Below are 10,648 nucleotides of genomic sequence, written 5' to 3' on the forward strand. Positions count from 1 at the left end.
TCCCCTCCTCATTTTCCTTCTCTTAAAGCTCTTCAAGTCACCTTTTCTGCTCCTGGTTTGTTATTTTTTAGGCTGTAAAACAGCCCCAGGGCTGTCTCTCCTCACCTCCTCTCCCCTTTCCCTTCCTGAAACAGATTTTAAGCAGGCGGATCCCTCAGAATCCCAGATACCAACACATAAAAACCCGCCTGGACACTGGTGAGTGGAATTGGTGCAGGGGCACAAACCCCACCCCTGGATGTAGGAGGGCACCAAAAGAGGCTCAAGATCTCAACTCCCTCTGTCCTGAGCTGCTTTTACCCCCCCAGCTCTGTCACCACTTGCATCGTGTCTCACCTAATTAATTAATGACAGGAGCTCTGAGCAGCCTGGAATGGTGGGAGGTGTCCCTGCCCATGCAGGGGGTTTGGATCTAAATGATCTTTAAGGTCCCTTCCAACCCAAACCATTCCATGATTCCCATAGAAATGTCTGGTCTTGGACTTTCTGCACATCTAAGTTAGGATCCTGATATGGGTGTAAGTGAAAATAATTAATTAGAGAAGGTTTGGCCTCTTTTTTTTTTATTCAAACAGTTGGATTTTTATCTCTCCAGTAAAACCCACCTGTAGGACCCCCCAAAACCCTGAGGGAAGGGACAGGGTGGCCACAGTTGGGCTTGAAGCAGGATGTTTGGGTCAGGATTTGAATCCCAAGCTCCTGATTTCAGCTCTGGATCAGGCAGAGGTTTGGGGAGGGAGGTAAATGGTGGCACTTGTTGATTCAGGGCTGCCTTGTCATGTCGTGGGGGGAGAAGGAGCTGCTACATTTGATGTTAGAGGCTGATTTTTCTGGCCTTCCAAGATAAAAATAAGTGAGGAAAAGCAATTTAAAAAATGGTAACATCTTCTCATTACAGGAAGCAGTTTCTCAAAATATGCTGAGAAGTTGGAGGAGATCAAAAGAAGTGAGTATCTGGGGAGGAGCAAAAAAATGGGATTGTTTTGGTTGGGAAAGACCTTTAAGATCATCAAGTTCAACTGTCCCCCCAGCCCTGCCAAGGCCCCCACTGCCCCATGTCCCTCAGCACCATCTCCAGGGCTTGGAAACCCCTCCAGGGATGGGGACTCCCCCCCTGCCCTGGGCAGCCTGGGCCAGGCCCTGACAACCCTTGCCAGGCAGGAATTGTTCCCCAGATCCAACCTCAACCTCAGCAGCTGCAGAGCCAGAAGGTCTCCCCTCAGCCTCCTTTGCTCCAGGCTCAACACCCCCAGCTCCCTCAGCTGCTCCTCACAAGTTCTCCAGCCCCTTCTCCTCCTGCTCCAGCCTGTACCTTTGGGTGGCTCAGCTCAAACCTGGAGGAGCATCCAGGAGCTGGGTTGAACCCCAGACCCTCCCTTTGCTCAGGAATCTTCACTCAGCTGATTCCCAGAGGCAGAAACACTCAGCAGGGGGACACAAAAATACTTCTACCCTGGTTCTTTGCTGAGCACCTTCCACCTTGTCCTGCTCCTGATGTCTGTGTCTCTCCCTCTGCTTCACAGATGGGACTGAATCCAGGGCCCTTCCCACATCCTCCTCTCTGTAACTGTGTTTATTGAGCACAAACCAGACAGGAAAATTAAATTCTCTGGACTAAGAAAACTAAACTCACCTTGCAAGACTCAGAGTTCACTGCTGAGACTTTTCTTTTCACTTTTAAAAACGTGGTTGAACTTGATCTTTTGTACCATTTGAGTGCACTTAGATTTTAAAATACTCCAAGACAGGGAAGAGAGAAACTCATTCCTGTGTCATTTTAGCAGAACAACATTGTTTACATGAATAACTCCCATGTCTTCAAGGTTTTTAACTGATCAGGCTTATAAAAGCCTAAATAGTTTTTATTTCAGTCTGTTTGCTCACTGAAAATAGGCTTTTAAAACCAATTCTTCCCATCTGATTTCCAGCTTCCATCAGGATTATTTTCCCACAGAGAGCCAGGAAAAGCTGCTCAAGCTTTTTTTGAAGCTGCTTTTACTGATGGGGAAAGAAAACTCCTCCCCTTTGATGAGGATTAATTAGGATTTTCAGTGTTCTGTTGTAGTTCTTAGACCCACTTGCCCACGTTCCCTCTGGTCAGACCATCAGGGAGGCCCCTGATCTGCTACTTGAATGTATCTTTGTGCTCAACTTGGTGCAAAAATGGTTCTTTGTGGCTGGTTTATTTGTTGTTTTACCACTTTGGGGAAAAATTAGAAGGGAAATGACCTTGATTGCCACCAATCCTGGGTTGACTGAGATTTCAGTGCTTAACACTGAGTCACTTTTATCTCTGCTGAGGATCTTGTTTGATGGGTCTGGGTGGTTTTTTTTCAACCTGATTTCCTTTCAGCTTGGAGTCCTTTTGTTTCCTGGAGCCCAGGAGAAGCTTTTCTCTCATTCTCTTTGAGCTGAATAGCCCCCTTGTGTTCCCAGGCAGTGCAGAAACTTCTCCCCCCTCGATTTCTCATGGGTAGATGACATAGTTTGGACACTGAAATCCCCAGGACAGGAAACTCTCTGTCTCTGCTGTAATGTGAGAGAGTGGGACTTCATCCCACCAGCCCACGGTGGAATCAGAAGTGATAAGAGAGCTGGAACCACCAGGATTTGTCCTTTGGAGGATTGATTTGAGGAGAGACACCAAAGTCTCTTCCCTTCCTCTCTTGTCACCTCACTCATTTCTGAAGCTCTGAGGAGCATCTCCTTGAACACAATCATTCCAGCTTCAGACCAGTTTCCTGAAGCAAAAAAAAACCAAACCCAAACATGTCTGAAAATCCAAATGGATCTTCCAGGACTGAACCAGGTACCTCCTGTTGCTTCTGTGGATGGAAAATGAACTTGCTGGTAACTTCTGGGGGGTGGTTGGTGCAGGTATTCAGCTTGTTCTGCTCCAGGTTGGGCTTTGCAGTCACAGGTTGGGTTTTTCTTGTGGAGAGAAATAATTTTGGGGTGGTAAAGGGAAGATCTAGGTCCTAAGAGCTTGTTCTGGGAGAAATAATCCTTGCTTGAGGTGAGAGGAAACCAGGCAGGAGCTGTTCTGGCTGAGCACTGCTCTGCTTTGTCAGTGCTTAGGGACATCCAGCACTTCAGAAACTTGGCTGCTTGTATTTTTCTTTCTGAATTGAGTTTATTTCTTGCTCCTCAGGTGACTGAAGGGCTCTTTTGGTCCGTGGCTGGGGAGTTGTAATCACTTGGACATGAGCTACACGTGGGGTTTGTGTCAGGCAGATGGAACGCGCTGCACCAAAGGGAGTTATTGCTGTTGTTTCCAAGTGGCAAAGGGAGGTTTTTAACAACCTGAGCATGAACCCAGGTGCTTCTGCAAGAACCACCAGGGTCATTCCCAAGTTCACTGACCTTTTGATGCAAAGGTCTTGCCCTTCAGACCCAGAGTTTGAGGATGCACCAGGGGGTTTGGGGTGGGCTCCTTCTTTCTACAACCAGTTGTTGAGTAGTTTCTTTGCAGCTTAATAACCATTGTAGGGGGTGAGATGTTTGGTTTGGGAACCTGCTTGCTCTGAATGCTGGAAATTAACTGACCTGCCTCTGCAGGGAAAGGATTTAAGAGGAAAGGGTAGGAATAAGAAAGAAGCTAGAGGTGAAAGCTCATCATTTCTCTTCCTGGGTCTGTTCTGTCACCATAACATGCCCAGTGGTTGTGGACAGGGGAGAGTCTTCTCCAGAATGACTGTTGGGAAGGCTGTGATCAATGATTGAATTGGGAAGAGGTTTCAACCTCTGGAATTGGTGTGGATCCTTCTCTAAACCCACATCAGCTTGAGAGTTCCCAGTTTGAGGTCATTTTGGACGTGGCACAGGAGCCCTTCCCCCTTCTCCCTCATCTTCCCCTGCTCAAGCTAATGGAGCACCCAGCAGATGGTTTGAGAGGATTTAGAATGGTTTAAGTGGCTGGATTTGCAGAAAATCCTGTTCTGGGCTGTTAGCCCTGAGCAGTTGGAGAAGGACAGGCTTGGAACACCCTCCAAGAGCCACTCAGAATGGCAGAACAATGCAAAATATTCCCCTTTCTTCATAAAAAAACGAGTCACTTGGGAGGTGGAGCCTCCTCAGGGAGGAGGAGGAAGAGAAAGGAGGAGCAGTTTAATTTTTCTGGGAGAGCTGAGAGACCTGAGTGTGGCTCCAAGACCTTGGTTCCAGCTGCAGTGCCTGACACAGGAGGAATTTTCTTCACCTTTTTGCCTTTTCCTGCCAGTGCAGGGTTGGTTTTTATCCCCCCCCCTTCCTCTTCTGTCTCCTTTCTAGCTGTGAATTTCCCCAAGGATCAGGCTTCCATTGCATCCCAGGGGAGGCTCTTTCATGTCAAGATGTTCCTACTGATACTCAGCTTTATTCTCCCACCAACACCCCCCCTTTTTTTCTTGTTCCAGGCTGGAAATATTTCCCTTGAATACCTGTTTGCTCTCAGCCTTCCAGCCTTGTCATCACTTCTTTAGACTGTTAATCCCTGCCCTGGCTCTTTGCCACTCACCCCACCAGGCCACTCAGCTTCCTTCCTACCTAAGCTCTGGCCTCAAGGCTTCAGATTCAATTAATCCCATTTCTCTCTAGCCATCATCTGCTTCAGGTTGGTGTCCACACCAACCTGCTCTGTTTTCTGCCCTCAGCAACTTCTGTCACTCATCCATTCCTGGAGATGTTGTAGGAATCAGACTTGAATGGTCAGATGAAGTGAGAAAACCTGGAGCACTTGAAATCAGCAGAAATCTGTTTGAAATATGTATTTAATTATCATTATCTTTCATTTTCTTTTTAATTGAATTCTAATGTAATTAAATATTTAATCAGTACAAATGTACAGGTTTAGCTGAGCATTTGGAAAGGCAGTTGGAGATGTTGTTCCCCTGAGCTCTGCTTCTGCTGGGACTTACACAGATTAAAATGCAAGTAAATTAAATCATTAAATCCTGGAATGCCAGGTTGGAAGGGACCTCAAGGACCATCTGGTCCAACCTCTCTAGGTACTACTCTAGTTGATAGGAGGTGGCTCAGCACCCTGTCCAGCTGAGACTTCAAACTGTCCCATGTGGGGGAATCCACCACTTCCCTTGGGAGACTGTTCCAATGTTGGACTGTCCTCATGGGGAAACATTTCCCTCTTGTGTCCAATGGGAATCTCCCCAGGAGCAACTTGTGCCCATCACCCCTTGTCTTTTGCACCTGACTCCTTGTCAATAGGAGTCTCCATCTTCTTGGCATCCCCCCTTGAAGTACTGGAACATGGTGATAAGGTCTCCCCTGAGCCTTCTCCTCTCAAGGCTGAACAAAAATCTTTTGGTTTAATTAGCTTTGAGACCATCAAACCATAGAATAGTTTGGGTTGGAAGAGACCTAAAAGATCATCTAGTTCCAACCCCCCAGCATGGGCAGGGACACCTCCCACCATTCCAGGCTGCTCCAAGCCCCATCCAACCTGCCCTTCAACACTGCCAGGGATGGGGCAGCCACAGCTTCTCTGGGCAACCTGGGCCAGGGTCTCCCCACCCTCACAGCCCAGAATTTCTCCCTCCCATCTCAGCTCCAGCTCCCTCTGCCAGCTGGAAACCCTTCCCCCTGCTCCCATCCCTCCCTGCCCTTGTCCCAAGTCCCTCCCCAGCTTTCCTGGAGCCCCTTCAGGCACTGGTGGGTTCCAAAGAAAGTCAGACAAGCTGATAAATTAATGAAACAGCTTCTTCCCCCAGCAAGGACAGAAAACACCAAATAAAACCACATTTGACTCTAAAAAGCAACTCAATCTGCATTCTTGAATCCCACCTGGCCAAGATCTCCCCTTATCACTGCAATGACTTGTCACAAAGTCTTCAGGTTTGCTGCTCCATGTCCATGCCTGGTTGGAGGAAAGAGCCCATGAAAACCCCTGGGGTGATTCCCTGCTATTTCCAACAGTTCATTTGCAACTCACTGAACATTGACCTTATTCCCTTCTGGGTTTGTTGTTGTTTTTTCAAGATTACAGATACAGGAAGGACGAGCTCTTCAAAAGGCTGAAGGTGACAACGTTTGCCCAGTTGGTAGGTGCAGGTTCCTCTCTGCCCTCTGAAAGTTGGGTTGTTTGGGGTTGTTTTCTTATTTGAATACCTTTTATAAACGTTGCTTTCTCTGGAGCCAAATCCCCTTCAGTGTGTCCTTCTGGATTCTCTTTTTCCTGCCCTAAATCCAGCCTGTGTTCTCAGAGGGATCCAACACTTTGGGTTTTGCTCTGGAGAAGAAACTAATTTTAAAAAAACCAAACAAACACCACAAATCACTCAAAAAAAGAGAAACCAATTTTCAAACTGAAGTTTGTGGTGACTCTGATTTTTTTTTTTTTTGAAATTGGGTCACTCTTTGTTGGTTTCCTTTTGTTTAAGGGGATCTTCAAGCCCCTGACAGAAGAAAAAGGCTGTTGGAAGGGGCTGTTGGGGTCTGATCTCACCCAGCTGGGGGACAAGTTGCCTGAAACTTCCCCTAATTTAGGGACTAAGGGGCAGAAGTGGTGACTTCCAGGCTTTCTCTGCATCTCTTGATCTTTTTAATGAAGAAGCTGATCAGGAAAGGGATTGCTGTGTGTTTGCTGAGGGGCTGGCTCAAGAACAGGAGTGAACAGGAGATGCCAAACCTGCTGCTGAGGAGGGGAGGAAAGGGCAGGTTGGACTTGGAGGCACAGAAGGAGTTGGGTGCCTGGGTTCCCCTGGGTTGTTAAGACCAATCCTGTGACTCTTGCTGCTTGAATCACAGAATCATTTGGGCTGGGAAAGACCTTGAAGATCCTCAAGTCCAACCCTTAACCCAGCCCTGCCAAGGCCACCCCTGCCCCGTGTCCCTCAGCACCATCTCCAGGGCTTGGAAACCCCTCCAGGGATGGGGACTCCCCCCCTGCCCTGGGGTTGCCAGGCCCTGACAACCCTTGCCAGGCAGGAATTGTTCCCCAGATCCAACCTCAACCTCCCCTGGTGCTTTGAGTTAAACAGGTTTGGCTTGAGGGTGGTCTTCCCTCCAGCTGGTCCCTGCTGGGTCCCCCTGACGCCGCGTGTGTCTCCAGGTATCTTTGCTTTTGTCTCCTGCAGGTCATCCAGGTGGCCTCTCTATCTGATGAAACCTTAGAAGTGACAAATGAGAAGCTCCACAAGCTGGAAGGTAACCACCTTGTGTTGTAAAGCACAAAGAGGGAGCTGTGGGTGGTTGTCCTGTGACCACCTGGGTCCTGACAGACGTCGCTGGCTGATCCCAAAGGCTTTGATTCAGGAGGGAAAAATAACTTGCCCTGTGACCTGAAGCCACTGATGTTTGGGAACAAAAACACTGCAAGGCCAGAAAGGCTCAGAGCCATGGAGTCATGGAATGGGTTGGGTTGGGAAAGACCTTTAAGATCATCAAGTCCAACCCTTAACCCAGCCCTGCCCAGTCCCCACTGCCCCATGTCCCTCAGCACCATCTCCAGGGCTTGGAAACCCCTCCAGGGATGGGGACTCCCCTCCTGCCCTGGGCAGCCTGGGCCAGGCCCTGACAACCCTTGCCAGGCAGGAATTGTTCCCCAGATCCAACCTCAACCTCCCCTGGCACAACTTGAGGCCGTTCCCTCTTGTCCTGTCCCTTGTTCCTGGGGAGCAGAGCCCGACCCCCCTGGCTCCAACCTCCTCTCAGCAGCTGCAGAGCCAGAAGGTCTCCCCTCAGCCTCCTTTGCTCCAGGCTCAACACCCCCAGCTCCCTCAGCTGCTCCTCACAAGTTCTCCAGCCCCTTCTCCTTCTGCTCCAGCCCCTTCCCCAGCTCCGGGGCCCTTCCCTGGACACGCTCCAGCCCCTCCAGGTCCTTCTTGTCCTGAGGGGCCCAGCCCTGACCCCAGGATTCCAGGTGTCCCCTCCCCAGGGCCCAGCACAGGGGGACAATCCCTGCCCTGCTCCTGCTGCCCACCCCAGTGCTGACACCAGCCAGGATGCTGGTGGCCTCTTTGGCTACCTGGGCACTCTCTGGCTCATCTCCATCCCCTGGTGACCAAACCCCCAGGTCCTTTTCCACTGGGCACTTTCCAGCTGCTCTGCCCCAAGCCTGGGGTGTTGGGGGGGTTGCTGTGACCCAAGGGCAGGACCCAACACTGGGCTGGTTGAACCTCATACAATTGGTCTCAGCCCCTGGATCCAGCCTGTCCAGGTCCCTCACCCCATGGATCCAGCCTGTCCAGATCCCTCATCCCATGGATCCAGCCTGTCCAGATCCCTCTGCAGAGCCTCACCCCATGGATCCAGCCTGTCCAGGTCCCTCTAGATCCTCTCACTGCTTTCCCAAGGCTTCCCTGAAGTCCAGGCTGACAACACCCACACCCTTGCAAACAGGAGGAGCCTCCCCCTGCCAAGCTTCTCTCATACATCAAGAGCTCCACGTTGATTGAATTCTTACAATGAGATGTTGAGCCTTTAAAAATCCTCTGCCTCTTGACTTGTGTGTATTTGGAGGCTCTGGGGAAGTAACCCTGGTAAGAGGATGAGGATAAGACTGTCTGGAAGACCTAAACTTGCATCTAGGAATAGAAACTGGCCTCAAAACCTGCTGGTTTGTTGTTTCCTGCAGTGTTTTAACTCTTGGTGCCCTGTTCTCTTCCCCAGCTGGTGATTCTGCTCCTCCAGGTGGTGATTCTTCTCCTCCAGGTGATGATTCTGCTCCTCCAGATGCTGAACCCGGGGCAGGGATGAATGGGAAAGGAAACTCTGAGGAGCCATCAAGTCCAATCCTCTTCATAAACAACACAGGAGATGGGGAATCCAGTCGGTCCACCCTGCAGAGGTGGGTGGGAACATCACCCCCTTTCATTCCTCTCTTAGCAGATCATTTGGTTCAGCCAATTAGTCACTTCATTTCCTGCCAGGTGGCTTTGGATTGTGTTCCTCCTGGAAGCCTGTGTTGCAGCTCCAGGGATGGGAGGGAGGTTTTCCTGTCTGGGTGAGGTTGGTTTGGGGCTCTAACCCAAGGCTGATGGTTGGTCTGGATGGTTGGTCAAGGAGCTGATGTTTGTGGGATTGGATCCAGGTCCTTGGGTTGAAGAATCCACCTCCTAAACTTGGTGATGCCTCCCTGGTGATTTTAATGGATTGTCCCAGGATGGAGAGGAACAGTCTGATTTCCAGATGAATTAAAGAGGTAGTCAAGGTTGGAGGTACCAGGAGGACACTGCAGGAGGAAGTTTGTCCCAGCCCTCCCCTTGCTGTACTTGTACAAGCATTAACAGAAGAGCTGAGACACTAACCTGGTGGACTTGGCCATCATGTACCAGAGCCTTGGATTCAGTGGCCACCAAGAGTATCTGGAGGTTTCTCTTCATGTCCTGTGTCCCACCTGGTGATGAGATGGGAAACCTCTGCAGGGTACTGCTTGTAGATCATGGAATCCCAGACTGGTTTGGGTGTGAAGGGACCTTAAAGATCATCCAGTTCCAACCCCCCTGCATGGGCAGGGACACCTCCCACCATTCCAGGCTGCTCCAAGCCCCATCCAACCTGCCCTTCAACACTGCCAGGGATGGGGCAGCCACAGCTTCTCTGGGCAACCTGGGCCAGGGGCTCCCCACCCTTACACCCTTATGAAGAATTTCTTCCTCATGTCCAACCTAAATCTCCCCTCTTCCAATTTTAATCCATCCCCCCTTGTCCTCTCAGCACAAGTCCTTGTCCCAAGCCCCTCCCCAGCTTTTCTGGAGCCCCTTCAGGCACTGGAAGCTGCTCTAAGGTCTCCCTGGAGCCTTCTCTTCTCCAGGCTCAACACCCCAACTCTCCCAGCCTGGCTCCAGAGCAGAGCTGCTCCAGCCCTCCCAGCATCTCTGTGGCCTCCTCTGGCCTCTCTCCAGCAGCTCCATGTCCTGTCCCAGTTATTTACTGTGTCTGACTTGCCAACATCTCCACGTTGGCAGCTCCTTAGAATGATTCTCCCTCACCTCAAAGTCACTCAGGCCATAAAACACCTGGGCTTGACTGATCCAGAAGTTGCCCCCTTCCCCTGGCAAGGCTGTGCTCTGTTTATATTTTATGTGGACAAAAATACAAACCAATCTCCTGGGATGTGCTGGGAAACCTGGTCCAGACTCTCTCCATCTGATGTGGGGTTTGGCTCTGGGAGCAGTTGATGGAGAAGCACTTGGACCTGGCGAAGAGGGATGGACGTGCTCACCACGAGAGGTTGCTCCATGGCCTCCTCTTTCCTCTTGCAGTTTGATAAGTGGAGTTGGTGAGCTGGACATGGAAAAGGACACCCCCAAGAGGGTGGACCCTCGGGTTCAGGACATGCCCTACCCTGACTGTCCCTTCCTGCTGCTGGACGTACGAGACCGAGATGCCTACGACCAGTGTCACATTGTTGGAGGTGAGGAGGCCAGAACCCCACAGCAGATCAGTCCCAGCTGGCATCTGCAGCTCTTTGTGTCCTTTTTTTAGTTTGTTTTTCATGTGGCTTCATTTTTTTTTCACCTGTGATGGGACATCACTTGGGTGGCAGGATGTTCTTGGCACTCATTGGAGAGTCGTGGGATGGTTTGGGGTGGAAGGGACATTAAAGATCATCCAGTTCCAAACCCCCTGCATGGGCAGGGACACCTCCCACCATTCCAGGCTGCTCCAAGCCCCATCCAACCTGCCCTTCAACACTGCCAGGGATGGGGCA

The 10,648-nt window shown here is 50.4% G+C and overlaps 1 protein-coding gene across 1 annotated transcript in view; it reads left to right on the forward strand.

The window, feature by feature from the left end:
• Positions 1-134: 134 nt before the first annotated feature.
• CEP41 (centrosomal protein 41kDa) overlaps positions 135-10,648 on the forward strand; it is a gene marked incomplete at its 5' end in the record, with an annotated part of 14,384 nt that continues 3,870 nt past the window's right edge. Inside the window, 6 exons of the mRNA XM_010007660.1 lie at positions 135-198; positions 899-946; positions 5,974-6,035; positions 7,071-7,140; positions 8,626-8,782; positions 10,200-10,351. Coding sequence (XP_010005962.1) covers positions 135-198; positions 899-946; positions 5,974-6,035; positions 7,071-7,140; positions 8,626-8,782; positions 10,200-10,351 — 553 coding nt within the window. The remainder of the gene's footprint in view (positions 199-898; positions 947-5,973; positions 6,036-7,070; positions 7,141-8,625; positions 8,783-10,199; positions 10,352-10,648) is intronic.

The sequence above is a fragment of the Chaetura pelagica genome, unplaced genomic scaffold (assembly GCF_000747805.2).
Source record: "Chaetura pelagica isolate M959 unplaced genomic scaffold, ChaPel_1.0 scaffold402, whole genome shotgun sequence".
Lineage (NCBI taxonomy): Eukaryota > Metazoa > Chordata > Aves > Apodiformes > Apodidae > Chaetura > Chaetura pelagica.